The sequence below is a fragment of the Silene latifolia genome, chromosome X, assembly GCF_048544455.1.
Source record: "Silene latifolia isolate original U9 population chromosome X, ASM4854445v1, whole genome shotgun sequence".
Classification (NCBI taxonomy): Eukaryota; Viridiplantae; Streptophyta; class Magnoliopsida; order Caryophyllales; family Caryophyllaceae; genus Silene; species Silene latifolia.
In genome coordinates this window covers 234,391,139-234,413,490 of record NC_133537.1, presented here as the reverse complement: position 1 = coordinate 234,413,490, position 22,352 = coordinate 234,391,139, and the positions used below count along the sequence as shown (strand labels likewise).

The 22,352-nt window shown below is 38.9% G+C and overlaps 2 protein-coding genes and 1 non-coding gene across 3 annotated transcripts; all 3 read left to right on the top strand.

The window, feature by feature from the left end:
* On the top strand, positions 1–107 carry LOC141626070 (small nucleolar RNA R71). The gene has a single exon (XR_012535798.1). It is a non-coding gene; the product is annotated as a small nucleolar RNA R71 (small nucleolar RNA).
* A 5,053-nt stretch (positions 108–5,160) lies between these two features.
* Positions 5,161–6,327, top strand: LOC141619611 (uncharacterized). Its single transcript, XM_074436630.1, has 2 exons — positions 5,161–5,622; positions 5,770–6,327. Exons 1-2 carry the CDS (start codon positions 5,161–5,163, stop codon positions 6,325–6,327), a joined length of 1,020 nt encoding a protein of 339 aa, XP_074292731.1.
* Positions 6,328–20,222: 13,895 nt separating this feature from the next.
* LOC141619610 (uncharacterized) lies at positions 20,223–22,352 on the top strand. The gene is made up of 4 exons (XM_074436629.1): positions 20,223–20,639; positions 20,760–21,078; positions 21,340–21,501; positions 21,592–22,352. Exons 1-4 carry the CDS (start codon positions 20,223–20,225, stop codon positions 22,350–22,352), a joined length of 1,659 nt encoding a protein of 552 aa, XP_074292730.1.

Sequence of the window (22,352 nt, the reverse complement as noted above, 5' to 3'; positions counted from 1 at the left end):
AGTCCATGATGAGGACATGAGTGACAAGTTCCTTTGAATCGCTCCCAAGCTTCATACAAAGATTCTTCGTTCCTTTGCTTAAAACCCGTGATTTGAGCTCTTAGCATGTTAGTCTTTTCCGGAGGGTAGAACTTTTTGTAGAAAGCAAGAGCCAACTTCTTCCAAGAGTCGATACCAAGAGTAGCCTTATCAAGGCTTTTTAACCATTGTTTCGCGGTACCAATTAGAGAAAAAAGGAAATAAGACCCATCGAATTTTGTCTTGAATCACTCCGGTTTGTGAAATCGCATCACAATAGTCACAAAAAGTCTCCATGTGAGAATAAAGGTCTTCGCTAGGCATCCCCCCAAATTGGCTTCTTTCGACTAATTGAATAAATGCGGATTTTTCAATGAAATTTCTGGTCAAGTGTTGTGGTGTGGGAGTACCATTGGGTAGGTTCTCCTCAGTTGGTACGGAATGTGATGAAAAGTTAGGCATTGTGGGTTGATTGTGTGGTTGAATTTGTGTTGGGTTCTCCTCACCTTCTCTTGCAAAAGGGTTGATGAACTCAATAGTATTTGGTTGAATATCTACAACCTCACCAATACCTCTCAAAGTATTTCTAGCAAGTCTTCTATTGGTTGTCAAAGTTCTCTTAATTTCGTGATCAATGGGTAACAAGTTACCTTGTGATCTTCTAGACATGCAAAATATCAAACAACTCGAAAACAATTAGAACAAACCTTGAGGAGTTTTATTTCCCCAAGGTAAAGAAAGACACAACTAATAACAATCAAGGAAAATCAAATCAAGTTAAGACCGTCCCCGGCAACGGCGCCATTTTTGGTCGGACTATATTTTTCAGTTACTTTTCGTTAGGAGCACCTAGACCAAAACAATATTTATAACTTCACAAACTACTCTACTATTAGAAAAGAGGTAAGTAAAGGTCGGATCCCAATGGACGGGTATTGATGTAGGATTTTCGATTGTAAGTAGTGGTGTCTAAGGGTGTCACAATTTGGGTTGAGATAAGAAGATCACTAAACTAAATAAAAATGTAAATAAACAAGCAAGATGATTAAGATGAGATATAAACAATTGATTAAAAGCACTACGGTGTCATGGGTTCATAGGGGATTCATGGGAATTGATCATACAAACATATTCTCAAATTATAAGCAAGCAATTATTGTTGTGATAGGATCGAGTTGGTTTATATCTTACAATCCTAGGAAGGTTTGGGTTCCGGAGCCGAATCTATTAGATTGTACAACACCTACAAGTCGACTTAATCCTCCCTACTCAACTATATGCGTGGTCTAATGAGATTCGAGTTGGCTTATGTCTTACAAGTCTCATTGAAAAGATAAGTGATGGGTAAAAAATGCAAGGATTCATAGGCTCGCATTTCATCAAACATAACATGTGCATAAGTTGAGATCACAACAAGCAAGCAAATAAACTATGAAAACATATTAAATTAAGCATGAATCATCCCCCATATTGGTTTCCCCTAATTACCCATTAACCCTAGTTAAGGAAACTACTCACTCATTATCATGTTGAACATGCTAGCAAGGTTGTCAATCATACCAACAAACTAAAACATGATGAATAAATGAAGATGAGTAACAATAATTAAAAAGGGATTAAGAGAATTATAAAAAAGCTAGAGAGAGAAGCGATGAACGATTAGAGAGAGAACAGCGCCGTCTTTATTTTCGAGCCAATGGCTAGGAAATCTAATCAGCAAAAGCAGAGGGAAATGAATTTACGTGGAAGAAGTATAGTAAGGTCTAGCAGTTCGACTGATAGTATTGAGACTAATAACAATTTTGATGCAATACCCGGCAGTATGAACCCTAATGGAAAACATGATGGACCGGATGGTGAAATCCATGAGAAATCTAAGGACATTAATGAGATTACAGGTATTCCTGAACTCGTAGTTGAAACTGATGATGAAGAAGTGGTGGTGGAGACAGAAAACGAAAAAGAGGATGATATGCCTGACAGGGATGACATCCCAAAACAGAGCACTGCTAGTCCAGATGAAGAACCTGAGACAGAAGGAGAATCTGAAACAGAGACTGATGGAAATGATGATATGTTGCAAATTCAACAGGAGGACGTAGATGAGGAGATTGAATTCTGGAACCAAGTGGTGGTTTGCTTCATACTAGGGGCCAATCCACCATGGGAGGTTGTATAGGGCTTCATCAAGCGTATATGGACCAAGTTTAACATAGACAAGATATCTTTTATGCCAAATGAGGTATTTTTGGTTCGGTTCAAATCTATGGAAATGAAGGAAAAAGTTTTGCCGTCAGGTTATTATCTCTTTGATAATAAACCCTTTATCTTTAAGGCTTGGACCAAGGATTTGGAGTTGAGGAAGGCGGATGTAAAGTCTGTACCAGCATGGATTCAAATTCATCATATTCCCTTGAAATTTTGGGGGAAAGGACTGCCAAAGATTACTAGCTTAGTTGGCAAATATATAAAAAGTGATGCTGCTACTGAGGAGAGGACAAGGTTAGGATATGCTCGAGTTATGATTAACCTTATGGTTGACCAGAAGTTACCTCCCCAGGTTTCTTTCAAAGGTGAAAAGGGTGATGTGGTAAAAGTGGAAATAGAATATGGGTAGAAACCAATCACATGCTCAAAATGTATGGGAATGGGACATCAAATGGAGAACTGTAGGAAAGGGGTGCCACAGAAGATGCAACAAAAGATTGTCAAGAAAGTGTGGAGACCCGTGGTAAAACCTGGTGAGGGTGTACAGAAACCAGAGATGGCTGGTAAAGGTGTTATCACAGCTATTAATACTACAAACCAGCCTATGAAATTGGTCAGGATGCACAATGGTGATGGTGGTCAGGATGGGTATAGTGCAAACTCTTTTGGTGCTTTCTCGTATAAGGAGGTTTTGTCTCCAACTACGCAGGCAAGATTGACAAATGGTATTGCTCCCTCTCCCAATTTACCTTATGTATAAGATAGTATTTTGGAATATTAGGGGCATGAATAGAGTTAGGAAACAAAAAGAGATTATTTTTTTCTTACAGAATAAAGATATTGGTTTATTTGGTTTACTTGAGACAAAAATAAAAAATAAAGCCTTGCATAAGGCACTAGGTAGCTATAATTCTTGGTGTATTTCTACTAATAATGGTTATCATAGTGGTGGAAGGATTTGGATTCTTTGGCAGCCATAGGCCTATAGAATTCAGTTCCTTGAGTATAATGCACGGTTCATACACATGAAAGTTGAGTCGTTGCTAAACAGGAATGTGTTCTACCTGACCATGGTCTATGCTTTTAATGGTGTTCAAGAGAGAGAGCCTATGTGGGCTCATTTGAGGAGGATTTCTCATCTGGTTAATGGTCCATGGGCTATAGCTGGGGATTTTAATTGTGTTTTATCTGCTACTGAAAGGATTGGTGGTAATACTCCTTCATCTGAGATGGGTTCCTTCAGATCTTGTGTGGATGATTGTGGAGTGATTGATATTACTAGTGTTGGGTCTGTTTTCACGTGGAATAATAAGCAGAAACCAGAGGCTAGAATCTATAGTAGATTAGACAGGTTCCTTATCAATAAAGATTGGAGTGGCCATATGCCTGATGCTTATGCACACTTCCTCCCTGAAGGCCTATATGATCATACTCCTTGTATTGTTAGTCACTCTCAGCAGGTTAAGAGTAAGAGCAGTTTCAAATACTTTAATATGTGGGGAGGGTCTGCAAATTTTCTCCCTACAATCAGAAGGAATTGGGATAAGGCATTGCCTGGAACCCATATGTTCAAGCTTGCAAGAAATTTGAAGCTGTTAAAACCTGCCTTGAAGGATTTAATTAGGGATAGGTTTAGTAATATTGATCAAGCTACTAATATTTTGCAGCAGCAAGTCCAAACATTGTAAGAAGATATTGGACAGGATCCCTCAAATCTGCAGCTCATTGAAGAGGAATTTAGGGCAGTACAGGAACTCAAAGAGTTAAGTGAGGCAAGAGATACTTTTTTAGCTCAAAAATCTAAGCAGGTTTGGATCCAGGAAGGTGATTCCAATAGTGCTTTCTTTCATGGGATGCTCAAGAGAAGGCGATCTGGCAACAAGGTAATCATGATTGAAGACATGATTGGTAATATGTGTGATAGTCCTACAAAAATTCAGTCTGCCTTTCTTGAGTATTAGTATCAGTTGCTTGGGACGAGTCAGGAAACTAGCAAGATACACAAGAGGATAATTGATCAAGGGCCTAAATGCAATGAGGAGATGGTTGGTAGTCTGCTGGTACCTGTCACAGCAAAGGAGATTAGGGATGTTATGTTTAGTATCCCTGACATTAAATCCCCTGGCCCTGATGGGTATACAAGTAGATTCTTTAAGGATGCTTGGAATGAGATTGGAGGAGAAGTGGTTGTTGCTGTCAAGGATTTTTTCCTTAACAAGAAGCTTTTGAGACAGTTGAATGCTACAAATTTAACTTTGATTCCTAAATGTGATAGGTCTAAGAGTGTGTTACAATGTCGACCTATAGCCTGCTGCAATGTGGTTTACAAGGTGATCTCTAAGCTCTTATGTGCTAGGCTAGCCACTGTGCTGCCCCAGCTAGTTGATCAGAATCATTGAGCCTTTGTTGAGAACAGAAGCATACAAGAAAATATTCTAATATGTCAAGATCTTATCAGGTTGTATGATAGGCCAAATGCCTCTCCAAGATGCTTGTTCAAAATAGACTTGCAAAAAGCCTATGACACTGTGGAGTGGAATTTTGTGGACCAGATGCTGGTAATGCTTAATTTCCCTACTGATTTCAGAGCTATGATAATGGAGTGCATTACCACTGCTTCTTTCTCAATTTTCATCTATGGTGAGATGTTTGGCTACTTTAAGGGTCAAAGAGGACTGAGACAAGGAGACCCTCTATCTCCTCTTATCTTTACTCTATGTATGGAGTACTTGACTAGAATTCTTAAGTATGCTGCTGGTCAGTATGATTTCAAGTATCACCCAATGTGTAAAGAGTTGAAGTGGGCTAGCCTTATGTTTGCTGATGATGTGTTGTTGTTTAGCAAAGGGTAGGTTAAGTCTATGATGCTATTGCTACAATCATTTACCACCTTCTCAAAAGCTAGTGGGTTGAAAATAAGTGCTTCAAAATCAAATGCTTATTTTAGGGGGGGTACCAGAGGAGACAAAGCAGGATATCCTAAAGATTTCTGGTTTTTCTGAACGGTCTTTGCCATTCAAGTACCTTGGTATGCCTATTCAAACGACTAGATTGAAGAAACAGGATAGTGAGTGCTTAGTAGAGAATATTTGTGCAAGAATACATAGCTATGGTGCCAGGAAATTCTCATATGCAGGGAGACTAGTATTAGTTAAAGCAGTACTGTCCTCCATGTTTGTCCTTCCAAAGGGCATTATTGCTAAGATTGAGGCTGTGTGCAGAAACTTCCTCTGGGATAATAGCACTGATTATAGAAGAGTACCCTTGGTGGCATGGACTACTGTCTGCAAGCCAAAAGAGGAAGGTGGCCTTGGGATTAAAGATCAGGAGTTGTGCAATCAGGCTATGGTTGGGAGGCTGGTTAATTGGGTTGCTGAGAAGAGGAATTCTATCCGGGTTCGTTGGGTGGCTACTAACTACCTCAAGGGGAAGGACTGGATGAAGTACCAACCTAGTAACAACTCGAGTTGGGTGTGGAGGAGGATATGTAGAGTGAAGTAGGTTATTGTAGCAGGTTACACTGATGGAGTTTGGGATGTTCAGCACGCTGGCAACACCCCTACTGGTTGCTATGAATGGCTTAAGGGGGCAGGAACTATTGTGCAGTGGTTCAGAGCTGTTTGGAATGATTGGGTGGTTCCTAAGCATCAATTTATGGGTTGGCTGTATGCTCATGGGGCTCTGAGAACTAATGACGAGCTGTTGATGTATGGACTAGATATTGATGTTAACTGCTATCTCTGTGGACAGGCTGCAGAATGCATGGATCATGTGTTTTTTGGGTGTAGGTACAGCAAGCAGATGATCAACTGGTTGAATCAACTGACTGCTCTCATACTCCCTGATCAGCACATATTGGAGTGGTGCGTGGATAGGCAAGGGTCTAAATTGCAGAAGGGGGTGCAGGCTGCAGTAGGGATGGGTGCAATTTATCATATTTGGCATCAGAGAAATTGCAGCAAGAATGATTGTGTGTTGATGGTACCAAAGAGAGTAGCTGAACAGATTGTAGCAGAGATCAGATTGAGGATTCGAAGAAGAGATGAGAATGAAATGACCATAGGTGATAGAGATTGGCTGAAAAATATGAAATTCTTGTAAGAGTTAAAAAATGATGATTCCAAAATAATAAGCAAAGAATAATAGAAGTACTTGATGAATGAGTGGAAGGTTGTCAATCCTCCAAATAAACCCCAAATAATCTTCAATTACCCAAAATAAATGATGAACAATAGAGAAATTAAAGAAATGAGATTTGTATTAATGCTTAATTAAAAGTTGATTACAGGATTAAAAAGATATTAGAAGAACATAAATTATACTAAGGATTGATGATAATCTAATTTGTACAATGGGGTATTTATAGTGGGGATTAGGTACATAAATTAGAGTTACTAAGGGCTTAAATGACGATTAAGACCCTTAAGAAAAGTTGAGGAAATGCTCCTCTCGAAGAAAGATGCGAGTCTCCTTTTTGCTAGTCTTTTAGAAATATGCGCATCCCGAGTAGAATAAGGAAAAGGCGTGTTGTACTGGATGACAATCCGAGCGGCCAAGGGGTCGGGACGAGCGGATTGGGAGAGTTGGACGAGCGGACTGGAAGGTTGGGCGATCGGATTGTGGAGATGTTGGACGAGCGGATTGGCTGGAGGGACGCTCGGTTGTGGAGGTTGGATGAGCATCCCGACACTGCGACGGCCGGATTCTAGTTCAACAACCTTTTTCTTTATTTCTTCTTCCAACAATCCTCAAGGATCTTGTCGGAGATGCAAGGATCGTCTTCATCATTTTCCATCTACTACTTTATTTACATAGGCCTTCTAGTTTTGTCTTCACTTTGATGCTTGGTCATTAGATTCGATCAATTTAGCTCCATTTTGCCATTAAAATGCAAGGTTTGCACTCCTCTCCTACCAAGGAAACAAAACCTCGAAGAATATGCAAAACAAAGGACTAAAGATAGTAAATGACCCAATTATGCACTAAAAAGCATAGGAAAGAGGCTAATTCGGGGACTAAATATGCTCAAATATTGGTCACATCAAATATCCCCAAACCGAACCTTTGCTCGTCCCGAGTAAAAAGGTGACAAAAACTAGGACCCTTATTTAAACTATCCGACTAATATAACCGATATGAGACAATTAGCGGGTCTCACTCCGCCCCTTCAACTCACAATAAGACAACCATGAGGTAGGATGCCTTCTTGCAAGGCAAGGTGGGTCTTGCCAAAATGGCGACACATCCAAGCATTAAAGCACATAAAATCAAGTAATGGATGCATCTACAAAAGAATAGCCACTTTCCTCATCTAAGTGGCGGAAATTATCTAAAGGGGAAGCAATTCAAGGGTACACACTCCATTATAGATATGGTTTCTTCAAACTACTAAGCCTAGAAGGATACCCATAAATCACCTCCAAGTTGTGTCAAGCTAGGGTACCTTTGTCCTCAATCGTTAAATGCTTTTGTCAAGAATAGACTACCTATGGCGTTAGAAACACCAGAGGATCGCGGAATTCCCCTTCTTGACTAGATAAGAAGAAGGGTTGTCCCCTCTCTACCATGCACAAAAGTGGATACGATGGAAAAGGGATCGATAGAATTTGAGTTTCATATGGGAGTTTGCTTTTTCTTGTTGTTTTTCCCCCAATTTCTTGTGGCTTATAACATTTGAGAACACTTTCTTTTTGCCATTTCTTTTGATGTTTGGCATTTCAATACGTGACAATTTCAACTTTTTGAATTTTCTTTTGAACATTTTCAAAGTCACCCCATTTGTAGGGAGGGTGCTTATTTTGAAGCATAGGAGTTTTCATTTTTGTTACTCCTCTTTTCTTTTGATGCAATTGCAAACTTTTTCTTTTCTTTTCACTTCTTGAACTCAAATTTTGAACAATTTTTGTGCCCATTTCCTTTTTGATGACAAAAATGTGGTAGAACATGGATGATGGTTGGTTGCATGGTTTCAAGGGTCACCTTTGAATAAACGGTAGCCAAGGAGTTATCACACCACAAGGTACACTTGACTAGGTCTTAATCCATGGGCCAAAGGATACTAGCATGACACATCCTAGGGTGTTTTACAAGTATTCTAACAAGCAAAGTCTTAAGAAGAAAAAGCATCTACAAGGGCCTATATGCACTTGTCAAGTTTCCCAAATAGACGGTTTCACAAAATTTTCCTAAATGCAACTACATGCCATGATGCAACTAACATTTATACATCCTAATGCATATGCTTCTACCAACTAATATGCCAAATAATCTAAATACAAGTCCTAAATTCACATTTTTTTACCGCATCAATCAAAATAAAGCCACATAGTCATTAACATAAAGAGGAGTGATTTGTTTTGATTTTGAGCAAGTTTGCAAATGATTTGGATGAATATGGTTGAGTAATTTGTGTTTTTGGATGATGGGGTTGATTATTGTAGTGAGAGAATGTGTTGTGTTTGTGTTTGAAAAACAATAGAAATGAAGGATGAAAGTTGAAAATCCCGTGGTTTAGTCTTATAACAGATAGGAACGCTCGACCTCCTTTGAGGACGGGCGATTTTTCAATCAGGATTTCTGATAAAGTCTTGGGGACGCCCGACCTGAGCTTGGCTCGAGCGTGTTAAGTAATGGGACGCCCGTGGTAATGCCAGCTCGAGCGGATTCTACTGCAGTTCATTTTTTTTCTTATCTTCCTTGCTCCAGCCCCCACGAGCTCAGGTCTGCCCGTGGGGATCCCTTTTCCCGCAATCTTTGCTTTCTCATTTCTTATGCTACCATTATGGGGTGCACTACAAAGGCTTGGCTAGCTTGGGCAATTGCTTCCCCACACTTGATCATCAAACACTACACATTCAAAACACATTAAAATCCCTCCCTCACTTGTTCTCATGTCACACAAATTCTACAAACAAAGCATATAAAATGCAATGCAAAAATTGAGTAATGTACAAGTTAACTGAAATGCAAGTTAAGAGGTTAGAATATTTACAAATGGTGGCTTAGGGAGGACTCCACCAAACTCTCCTTCTCTTGAGAGGTGTCAAGGGGGTAAAGCAAAGGCGTTGTTGATGTTGTTCAACGCCTTGTAGAGGTAGTCAAAGGCTTGTTCATTGTCATGATAAAGGTCTTGTATTGACCTTTGGCACATTGTTGTCTTCATTCATGTAGTACCCCGAGTCAAAGAGGTGACAAGGATCTACAAAGGCTTGGTCTAGAGTCATAGAATTTCCAATGTAAGGGTTAACAAATCCTTCAAATTCGTCATCCCATAGACCACATACTTCCCTTGCTTCTTTCCCTATGTTGGGAGGATCGTGAGTTGGTAAGAGCAACTCTCCTTCCTTGTCATGGTTAATGAGGCCTCCATTAATACTTGTCATGGGTGAGATTTGCAAGCTCTCATTCTTGTTGTGAAAAATTATATGCTCTCTGAATAGAGCCACTTCAACATTATCAATATCTTTCTTCCAATTGGGCGGTGTGTCTTTGCCCTTCTCTTTAGGATTTCCGTATTTTACTTGACCCTTAAATGAGGATTCCATTTTCTTCTTGTCACCTTCCCGGCTTTAGTGATCAACCAATAAGCATGGCTCAAGTAAGTTGGGAGCTCTCATAATCTTATCAAGATTAAAGGTGATTGTTTCATCACCAACTTCAATTGTGAGCATCCCGTGCATTACATAAATCACCGCTCCGGCGGTGTGTAGGATTGGTCTTCCTAGAATGATTGAAATGTTGGAATCCTCCTCCATATCAACAATAACAAAGTCCACCGGTATGAAAATTTTTCCAATTCTTACGGGTACAACTTCCCATACCCCGAGTGGTTTCTTTGTTTTTTGATCCGCCATTTGTAAGGTCATGTTAGTGCACTAGAGTTCTCCCACTAATAGCCTTTCACATACCGAATATGGCATGACACTCACTCTTGGACCTGGATCACATAGTGCCTTGTTGATTGTGATATCACCAATGGTACATGAAATGGAGAAACTTCCCAGATCCTTGAGCTTAGGTGGGGAATTCCCTTGAAGTATTGCATTACTTATCTTTGCGAAAGCAATGGTCTCCAACTCCTTTATGGACTTCTTCTTGGTAAGGATGTCTTTCATGTATTTTGCATAGGCCGGAACAAGGTTAATCAATTCCGTGAATGGGATGGATACCTCTAGGTTCTTCAAAATCTCCATGAACTTTCCAAGTTGCTCATCAAACTTGGGCTTGGCTTGGCGACTTGGAAACGAAAGTCTAATCACAATAGGTTCTTTTTCAATCTCTTTGGCCTTCTCTTCATTTCTCTTCTTCAATGAATCATTGGTAGTTGGTTCCACTACCTTAGGATTTCTCCTCAATGGTTCCATCACATCTCTTTGCTTGACACTTTCCTCAATAACATCCTCTTAAATTGGCACCTTAGGTCCCTCATATCTTGTACCACTCCTCAAGTGAATGGAATTGATGGTATCATGTCTTGTAGGAGGATTACCTTGTGGAGGTAATTGTCCTATTTGCCTTTGGGAACTTGAAGAGGCCAATTGGGGCAATTGTGTTTCCAACATCTTGGTATGAGCAAGGATATTGTTGATGGTAATGTCTTTGGCTTGGCTATCTCTTTGCATTTGAGCAAAGAAATCTTGTTGGCTCTTTTGCATTTGGAGGACTGCTTTTTGAACATCAAAAGCTTGGTTATTGGATTAATTGTAAGAGGGTTGGTTTTGGTTAAATAAGGTCTTTAAGTAGGATTTCTCATTGGAGGTGGGGTGTATGTTGGTTGAAGATTTTGGACATTTTGGCTTTTGTATGAGAAGTTTGGGTGAAATTTGGTGTTTTCATTGTAATAGTTGGAGTTAGTGGTGTCATTATTGTATGCTTGGAAAGCATTCACTTGCTCACTTGTGCCCCTACATTCTTGTTGATCATGTCCCAAAGTTCCACAATTCTCACACACTCCATTTGGAATAGAAGATGTTGCCATCATGTCATTGACATGTTAATGTTGCTTGGATGATTGAGAGGCTTCATTCATCTTGGCTATGGCTTTCTCAAATTTCAAGTTCATTGTGTCAATATGGGAGCTTAGTTGGGCACCCATATCGGCACTCAATTTTGTGACGGAGTCAACTTCATGTCTCCCTCCCCTAGTAGCTTTTCTTGGCCTACTATATTGAGAGTTGTGAACCGCCATCTCCTCTATCTTTGCCCAAGTTTGGTTGTCATCTACCTCGGCGAGTCTTCCATTAGAACCCATATTGAGCACATTCCTTGAATCCTCATACAACCCATTCAAAAATTGTTGGACAAGAAACCATTCACTTAGCCCAAGATGAGGATAAGAGCGACAGGTATCTTTGAATCTTTCCCAAGTCTCATATAGAGACTCTTCATCTCTTCACTTGAACCCGGTGATTTGGGCTCTTAACATGTTTGTCTTCTCCGGAGGTTAGAACTTCTTGTAAAAGGCAAGTGCTAACTTCTTCCATGAATCAATTCCAAGAGTAGCCTTGTCTAGGCTCTTTAACCATTGCTTTGCGGCTCCGATTAAGGAGAAAGGAAACAATACCCATCGAATTTGGTCTTGAGTTACCCCCATTTGGGAAATTGCATAACAATAGTCACAAAATGTCTCCATGTGTAGATGAGGTTCTTCACTAGGCATCCCTCCAAAGTGACTTCTCTTAACTAATTGTATGAATACGGATTTGGCAATGAAATTACCGGTCAAATGGGGTGGTGTTGGAGTACCATTGGATAGGTTCTCCTCGGTTGGTACGGAATGAAATAAAAATTTAGGCATTGTAGATTGATTTTGTGGTTGGTTTGGAATTGGGTTTTTCTCTCCTTATCTTGCAAAACGGTTGGTAAACTCAACACTATCCGATTGGATAACACCAATGTCCACAAGTTCTCCAATACCCACAATTGTTGAAGTCCCTCTAACGATTCTTCTAATATTTGTCAAAATTCTTTCAATCTCGGGATCAATAGGCAAAAGACCGCCTTGTGATCTCCTAGACATGCAAAAATCAAACAACTAGAAAAAAAATTAAAACTACCTTGGAGATTGACTTCCCCAAGTTTAAGAAAGACAAAACTAAAAACAACAAATGAAAACAATTCAATTGAACACCGTCCCCGGCAACGGCGCCATTTTTTATTTGGTTGAAACTTTGTCGTTTAATCTTACCAATAAAAACACTATTTATAATCTCAACAAACTACTCTTAGTAGAGTGGTAAGTAAAGGTCGAATCCCAAGGGATGGGTATTGTATTGATTTATCGGTTGTAGAGAGCTATGTCTTAGGGTGTCACAATTTGGGTTGAGTTTGAGGTTTGCAATCTAAACTCCTTAACAAAGGAAATCTAAACAAATGAAAATAAAGCAAAGCAAGTAAATAGGGTTTCTAAACAATTGATAAAAGCACTAAGGTGTCATGGGTTCATAAGGGAATCATGGTGAGATCACATAAACAAGTTTCATAGATGCAAGCAAATTATTGTTGTAGTGGAATCGAGTTAGTTTATATCTTATAATTCCTAGGAAGTTTTGGGTCTCGGAGCTGAGTCGGTCAAGACTTTACAACTCCTACAAGTCGACTTAATTCTCCCTATTCAACTATATGCATGGTCTAACAAGCCTTGAGTTAGTTAATGTCTTAGAAGTCTTGTTGAATAGATAAGAGATTCATGCTAGGTTGTCAATCAAGCATTTCATCAAGCATAACATGTGCATAAGTTGAAACTACTACAACAAGAAAGTAATCATATGAGCTTATTAAGTAAAGATCTACCTCATGATTAACTCCCTTAATCCCCCATTAACTCTAGCTAGGAGACTACTCAATCATGATCAGGAAAACATGCTAATAAGGGTGTCAATCATATTAATAAGGCTAAAAATGATGGATGAGTAAAGTAATAAACAATAATTAAGCAAAGGATAAAAGGAATTGTACCAACTTCGGATGATCCAAAGAGTAAGCAAAGAATAATAGAACAAAACTTGATGAATGATGAAGAGTTATCAATTCTCCAATAAACTCAAATAATCTTCAAATTACCGAACAAAATCTAAGAACACTTGAATAATTAAGGAAAGATTAAGATGTGATTAAGATTGAATTGTGTAATAAAACTTGATTAATATTAATAAAACTTGATTACAACTTGGTAATAAAACTTGATGATAACTTGATGGTAAAGCTTGAAGATTAATCTCCTAATACAATGGGGTATTTATACTAAGTATAAGTATTAGGGTAACTAAGGGCTTAAATGACGATTAAGTCCCTAAGATGAAGATTAATGCCTTACAAGCCTCTCAAAGAAACGCTCGACCTGTCCCTTTTTGATGCCCATGCTGTAAACGAATGCGCCCGTCTTGCTTGTGGGACGCTTAGGCTGAGTCTTGGGACGCCCGTCTTGCTCTTCAGGACGCTCAGGCTGAGCTTTGGACGCCCGTCTCATAGGTCAGTTTGGCTTCTTCTTCAATTGGCTGCCTCATGATCTGTGGGGATCGTTGAGGAGCCTTGGGGGTCCTTTATCATTGCCCAAATACTTGCTTTATTGACTTAGGTCTTAAGTATTGGTCTCCTCTTTGTTGCTTGGACGTTAGATGTGATCCATTTAGCTCTGTTTTGCTTTATATATGCAAGGTTAGCATTCCTCTCCTACCAAGGACACAAAACCTCAAAGAATATGCAAAGTAGGAAGCTAAAGATAATAAACGACCCTAATGCATGCAACAAAGCATAGGAACGAGGCTAGTTCGGGGACTAAATGTGTGCAAATATGAGTCACATCATTAACCTTCTTATTAAAGAATTTATTATTAGATTTAGAAGACTTTTCCTTATAAAGTGCCTTTTTGAAAAGTCTAGCAAATACCACAGTTTTGTCCTCTATCTGAGGTTCATTGTCACTAGCTGAGGCTTGCAAGGCCATACTCTTTGCCTTTACTGGCTCATCGTCATGCTTATTATGCAAAATATTATGTGCCATAAGTACACCGATTAGCTCTTGATAAGAGAGTAAAGTGAGATCCATTACTTCTCCGATCGCAGTGACCTTAGGTTGCCATTTTTTTGTAAGGCTTCTAAGAATCTTTCTGACGATGTTCTCAAATTCAAAATTTCTGCTAAGGCTTCGCAATTCATTAATGATGCTAGAGAAACGTGCAGACATACTGTCGATTGATTCATTTTGCTCCATTGTAAAGAGTTTATATTTTTTAATCAACAGGTCAATCCTATGTTTCTTAACAAGCGAAGTACCTTCGTAGACCAATTCTAGACCATCCTATATTTCCTTGGCGAAATTACTAGAAGAGAAGCGGTCAAATTTAGTTGAAGTCATGCCGTTTTGCAACAAGCTCATGGCTTTCCAATTCTTCTCAGCTTTCTTGTAATCGGCCTCAATATAGTTATCCTCTTCCTTTTTATAGGATGTAGCTTCAGTTGACGCAACCAAAATTTTGATTGGTCCGTTCTGAATAATTCTCCTGCACTCCCAATCATGTCCCTTAATAAAGTGTGTCATCATGTTTTTCAAAAGACTATAATTTTTCCCATCAAAGATAGGACATTTTAGATATTTGGATTCCATTTCACACGTGTAAGGCAATGGAAATAAAAATAAATAAAACAAAGTAGGATAGACGGATCAACGTCTTTGCGGCTAGGCAATCAAGAGCACGAGGCTCTGATACCAATTGAAGAGTCTATCGATCCGAAATACTCAAGAGCGGGGGTGAATTGATTATAATAAAGTATGCCCACTTTTTCGATTGTGCGTATGTAGCGTGTATGTCAATAGATTATTCGAAGTTTATGGATTAAACTCGACTAATTAACTAACGTTGCAAAACATAAAGAAATGAAGCAAAGAAAGAATGCAAGAGGCACGTAAGTTTTTGAAGTGGTTCAGTTTCACAAGTCGAAACCTACGTCCTATTCTCGATTAATTATTTTAGTACCTTTGTATGGATTACAAAGTAATCAACTCACTCGAAATAAATTTGATTTATTTTCGATCAAAAGTACTATGTAAAATCCTCGTACAACTAACTCTTTATTGTAACTCACTTTGAGTATCAGTAATACTTGACTATCTTACGCTAGTAAGAAAGCACTTGATTGTTCTTCTAGTGTTCACACAATTGAATGAGTAAGAAACAATATGTAGCACTATTATTCAATAACATAATTCTTAGAAATAATTGCAGTAAGAACGATACGACTTTTCAAAACAGTTTTCGGTTGCAAAATAATGATAAACATCTTTCGTTTGCAAGGATGTTTTAAAGCACGAAAGTTGTAAAGTATTTTGAAAGAATGAATAAGTGTTGTATTTATAGTAGAGAGGAGATCTAGGTATTCTAGTTTGAAAACCCTAGATAGTTGTGGATCTCATGTGGAGTAGAGAGCAAGAAAGCAATCTAATCTTCTTATTAAATCTAATAATATCTTAGCAAATAATAAAGAATAAGACTAGATAAATAAGAAGAGATAAAATATCTCTAACAATTATTTACCAAAGATTTACCCTAATTGTTTGATTAGACAAGGAGTTTACACGAAGTGGAGACGGCTCATAAGCCCACTTCCTCATGTATGAAACCCTAGTTAAGTATTAGGTTAGAAAGATTATATTAGGGTTTAGATATGAATAATTAGAAAACCCTAGATGGCCACCAAAGAACAACTCATAAGTTGTTAATGGAAATTAGCCAATCAATTGGGAGATCGTCTACCCATCCAATCTAAACAGGCCCTAAATCTCATTCTACTATAAACACGCTTTTGTTTCGAAAGAATTATTGAATTAAGCTTCGAAAAGTATATTAAAACATAAAAGTCGTGTTTTAATTACTGCAGCTTAAAGTTATAGGTGAAACAGCTACAACTTTAAGCTTGGTGAGTGAAGTTATAGCTAAAACAACTATAACCTTACTTGCCCAAATTACTTCTTAAAACAACATTATTGAAAGATGACCTATACTATCTAATATTTTTAGAGATCTTCAGTATGTGGTTCATCTCTTCATCTTGATCATAAGCTCTTCATCTTGAGCTTATCTTGAGCTTATCTTGAGCTTGATTTATCATTCATAACATGTAACTTGTACATCCAACAACCATTACTTGGAACTTTTTCTTGTACTTTGTCATGAGTTAAAATGAATCTTGAAATTATAGCTAAAACAACTATAACTTTACTTCACAAATCAACTTGCCAAAGTATAACCATGTTTAATCTAACACAACTAAACAAGCGATTACGAGCAACAAGTATATATATAATTAAGCACACTTGTCGTTATCAAAACATAAACATATAACTATATGGTCCAACACGGCCTAATACCGGCAGGGAACACCTATTCTTCTTCTTTTTCTTCCTTCTCCTTGAGCTCTCTGTCTGGCTGCCGGTAGCCATGCCAGCACCGAGTCCTTTTTCTTGTTGCTCTTTTTTTTCTTCAACATTTCTTCTAAGAATATAGGGGGGGGTTTCCAAGTCGGCTGGCCGGCTTCCGGCCTACCGGCTGAGAGCCCTTCTCACCATTTCTCTTCTCTTCTTTCCCGTGCTATCATCTCGAGGGTCCTTTCTTGCTTCCTTTCTCGATATCCAACTCAAATCCTGTCAGATGAGACGTAGGCTTATAATACGAGACTAAGGTCACAAAATGTATGATATGGCACAAAAACCGTCTCCAAATGAGTCAAAATGCATGGAAAAGAAGAGGAAATGCTAACCAAATAACGACTCATCAGAACCCCATATCATTGAGTCTATCATGAATAAAGCTCCATCTAAGACAATTGTAAGCCTTTTCGAAATCAATCTTGATGGCCATAATTCCAGTCGAGCCCTTGTTTTTTTTCATAGAATGGATTGCTTCTTGAAATACGACGATATTATCCGTTATTTGCCTTCCTCGTACAAAACCACTTTGGACAACCACTTTGGACCCAACAAGGTAAGGTCGAAATATTTTAATGGCATGGACAATAGCTAACATTTCCTTCTCGGTTGTGGAGTAATTGCATTGGACTTGACCGAGGTTTTTACTTGAATAATAGATTGCATGATGCCTCTTGTCGATGACTTGGCCGAAGACCGCCCGCACGGCGTAGTCGGAAGCGTCACACATGATTTCAAAAGGGAGATTCGAATCCGGTGCTCGGATGATGGGAGCCGTCACTAGTGCGAGCTTCAACCTATTGAAAGACTCAAGGCAAAGTTTATCAAATATAAATGGGGCATCCTTGAGGAGAAGTGAAGTTAACGGTTTTGCAATATTTAAAAAATCCTTGATAAACTGTCTATAGAAGCCGACGTAACCAAGAAAGCTTCTCACCCCTTTTACATATGTAGAGGGTGACAAGTTCTCTATTACCGCCACCTTGGCTCCGTCAAGTTCTATTCCCCTCTTGGATATGATGTGACCAAGCACAACTCCCTCCTCCACCATTAAATGGCATTTTTCCCAATTGAGGACTAAGTTATGCTCCTCACATCAACTCATAACATCAGACAAATTAACTAGACCATGATCAAATGAATCTCCATGGACACTAATGTCGTCAATTAAGACCTCCATACTTTTTTCTAAGAAATCGGTAAAGATATCCATCATGCACCTTTGAAAGGTGCCGGATGCATTACACAGCTCGAATGGCATTCTTCTGTAAGCAGGGACTCCTACGGTACATGTCAAGGTTTTTTTCTCTTGGTCTTCCGGGTGAAAGAGTATTTGGAAAAACCCGGAGTAACCATCAAGGAAACAATAATTGGCATGTCCCGCCAATATCTCTAATATTTGCCTATGAAAGGGATCACGAAATGGTCTTTGAGGGTGGCGGCATTCAACTTTTGGTAGTCTATGCACATTCACCACCTGGTCACCAGATGGGTAGATAGGTAAGTTACATCCTCTTGTTCCACCATGGTCACCCCTTCTTTCTTGGGGACAACCTGAACGGGACTTAACCACCTACTATCCGTGATTTGGTATATTATACCCGCCTCTAGCAATTTTAAAACCGCATTTTTAACAACCTCCACCATTTTCGGGTTTAATCTCCTTAGACCTTTGACTGTGGGTCGACTTCCCTCCTCGAGAGTAATTTTATGCATGTTGTTGGGCCTGGAATTTCGCACTACTGACAGGATAGAATTCCCCCCTCGCCTGACGATCAGGGTAGGTCCGACAGGGTAGTTCAAGTTTGGCACCAGTCGTTAAGCCTAGACTCCTGCATCATCTTCATGATCAAATTCAAACCTAGCCTAACAATCATGGCAGGTTTGTTAGGGTAGCTCGAGCCTGGCACTAGGCAGGAGAGGACAATGGTCAAATGTAAGGTCAATATTTGACCAAGTCAAGGATAATTATATAATATTATTACCACTTAAATATGGTAATTAAGAGAAAGATTTGGTCATAAAGAAGGAGCATTAATAGGCATTAATGCGGAATTAAGGAGCAATCAAGACAGTAATTATGGAGGCAATTAATGACGCAATTAAAAGATAATATTTTCTCTTAATGGTGGAGATTACTCTACCGTTTGGAGAAGGCTATATAAAGAGAAGCAAGCATCACAAGATAAAAAAATTCGATGGAGAACATATAGAACACATTCTACATTATCTCACACAAACATGCATACTAAAAGCTACACAATATTTAGAGAATATTACAAGCATTATCATTATCATACTTATATCCTCCCAATTACATAGTGAAATCCTCTCCTGGCTTGGTGCCCGTGGTTTTTTCCCATTCAAGGGTTTTCCACGTATAAATATGTGTCATGTTTTCTTTTATTGTTCATTACTTTTACTTTCATTTTTATTTACATTATAATCAACCATGCAAAGGTACAATCACGATAACATCAAAATAAGATGATACTAGTTAACCCCCATAGTATTCTACCCTGGTCATATTTCAAGCTCTTCGCGAAATATGGACAAAACACATGTACAAGCTTAGACTCAATCCCTTGATGTCATCAATGCTTTACCCCAATCCCTTTATATGAATCTTGTTGACCTTTAAAAGTTTTTTCTCTTGAACCTCATCAAGGTTATATTGATGATCACCGGATAAGTCTCTCCCTCACCTAGGAAAACATATATACTTAAGTGAGTGGGGCAAAGATTTGAGTTGTACCTTAGGAGGGAAAAATCCCTTAACCTTCTTTATTACTTCATCATTAACATCAAGATCCGCGTCCATCTCTTCATCATGGATGGCAATTTGGAAGGCCTCTTCAATCTCGGCTTCTTCTCTAGTCACTTCTTCAACAACATCATCAATAATTTTAATTGTGCAACCTTGATCCATCATTGGCTTCTTCATAAGATTAGGCAAATTAACTCGACAACGTTGTCTTCAATTATAAAGTATAGCCTCCCATTTCTTACATCAATCAACACTCCTCCGGTAGCCAAGAATGGTCTACCTAGGATAATGGAGGTGTGGCTATCCTCCGGAATATCAGGGACAACGAAGTCGGAAGGGACATAATATTTACCAACGTTAACGGGTACATCTTCAAGCATCCCCGTGGGGCATTTGATAGATATCTCCACTAATTGAAGAGTCATGTTGGTGGGTAAAAATTCATTCATTCCAATTTTTTTTTGAAATGTTTAGAGGCAACACACTAACACTAGCCCCTAGATCGCATATGGTCATAGATATTGGAACACCACCAAGTATGCATGGGATAGAGAAACTCCCCAGGTCACCAAGCTTGGTAGGCATATTGTTCATCAAGACCGCACTACAATCCTCAGTTAATGCTACCGACTCTTGGTCACACAAGGTTCTCTTTTTTGACAAGATATCTTTTAGAAACTTTGCATAAGTTACAAGAAAGTAGAAAGTGGGATGAAGAGATAGAGCGAGAAAGTGACAGGAAAATAACGAAAAACCCCAAAAATTTCAATCAAAAACCCTAAAAATTTCAATCAAAAACCTAAAAATATGTCGATTAATTGTTCGGATGTTGAACAATTTCCCCCTCTAGTCTCTGGTTTACAAAACAAGCATAATAATAAAACAACAAATACTGTAGCTTCGTCGTCGGTAGGGAATTCCGTGGTGATTGGAGGACCTAGCGGTGGAGATGTGCAAAAAACTAAGAACGTGAACGAAATGGTTGGTGTCCAACCCTATGATCTGGATTCAATACACTCGGAGGATCAGGAGTGGATTGTTCAGACTAGGCGTAAGGGCAAATCTCAGTTGACTGTCATTGAGGAGGAGCCTTCGGATTTGTTGCGATTTACTGTTAAGGACGTTAAGGATAAACATGAGCATTGGAAAAACTCAGTTTATTGCTTTATTCTCAGTGCCAATCCTCCAGTGGAGGTGGTGGATGGGTTTATCAAGCGAATTTGGGCAATTCTTCCTATTGACAGGTTATCTTTCCTTCCTAATGGAGTGTTCCTTGTTCGGTTTTCTACGAGTGCTGCCAAAGATCGTGTCTTACAGTAAGGACCTTTCTTGTTTGATAATAAGTCGTTAATTGCGCGCCCATGGAGAGCTGATGTTGAGTTAGTCAAGGAAGATGTTAAGGAGGTACCTGTCTGGGTTAGGTTAGAGCAGTTACCGCTGAAATTCTGGGGTAAATGTCTCCCTAAGATAGAAGGGTTATTGGGTAAGTTTGTCCAGACAGATATTGCTATGAAAGATAAGACTCGATTGGGGGTTGCTCGCATTATAGTGGAAGTACCATTTGGTAGAGCCATCCTTGAGAATGTCAAATTTATGGATGAAGAAGGTCTTGTGGTTACTATTAAAGTGGAGTTTGAGTGGAAACCACTCTTGTGCACCCAGTGTAAGGGAGTGGGTCATTAGGCTGCTAAATGCAGTAAACCTAAGCAGCCATAAACTCATAAGGCTAAAAACACAAAGGAGGTGCAGAAGCCGTGGAGGCCAAAGGCATAACAAGGAAGATCACTTCAAGTGGCTCCTGTTGTGGTGTCTGCCTCTGTTCCCTCTCTTGTTGAAACTGTCTTGATTACACCAATAGAGAAGCCTAACCAATTCCAGGTGTCATAGAAGAAGAATGGAAAATATCATTTTACTCATACACCAGCAAAGAAGATCATACGAATCAGTAGGCAGGAGTTACTTGACAAAGGGCAAAGTTCGGAGAATTTTGGTACTGATACTTTTCTTGAGTCCCTTAATACTGCTACTCTTACTATTGGAATTGGTGTGGTGGCTACAAATGGTAGTGGATTACCTCCTAATGGGGGTAATGTATAATTTCAGATTTTGGAATATTAGAGGATAACATAGACCATCTAAGCAGAATACTATTAAGTGGTTCTTACATCATCAGCAGATTGGGTTATTTGGTCTCAAGCTCTAAATAGTGTGAGGAACAATTTGTGTGCCAATTGGTATCTTTCTACTAATACTTCATATCATAAAGGTGGTCGGGTATGGGTTTTGTGGAATCCCTCTATTTTTAGTGTAAATTTTCTGGATTATAGTGCTCATGCTATACATGCGGTGGTCAAAAATTTAGGCAATGGATATAATTTTTATTTCACTATGGTGTATCCTTTCAATGATGTTAATAAAAAGAAGCCATTATGGTTTAATTTGGGTGCTTATAATAGCAACATTATGGGGCCTTGGGTGATTTGTGGAGACTTTAATACAGTCTTGGTCCCTTCAGAAAGGTTAGGAGATAATTCCACTTTTGAGGAGATGGATGATTTCCAGAAGTGTGTGAATGAATGTGGTCTTGCTGACTCTTCTGCTATAGGGCCCTTTTATACCTGGTCTAATAAACAAGACCCCTCCCCAAGAGTCTTTAGTAGATTAGATAGATTGTTCATTAACTCTGCTTGGCTATGGGATAATGGATATGTTTATGCTCATTTTTATACTGAAGGGGTTTTTGACCATACCCCATGTGTGGTTCAAACACAAGGTAATATAGAGAAACCAAGGAGAAGTTTTAAATACTATAATATGTGGAGTAAGGCTAAGGATTTTAAAGATTGTGTGAGTCATGTTTGGAGAAGGGATTGGAATGGTTCTTTGATGTTCAATCTTGTCATGAAACTGAAATGCCTCAAATGGTCCTTAAAGTAG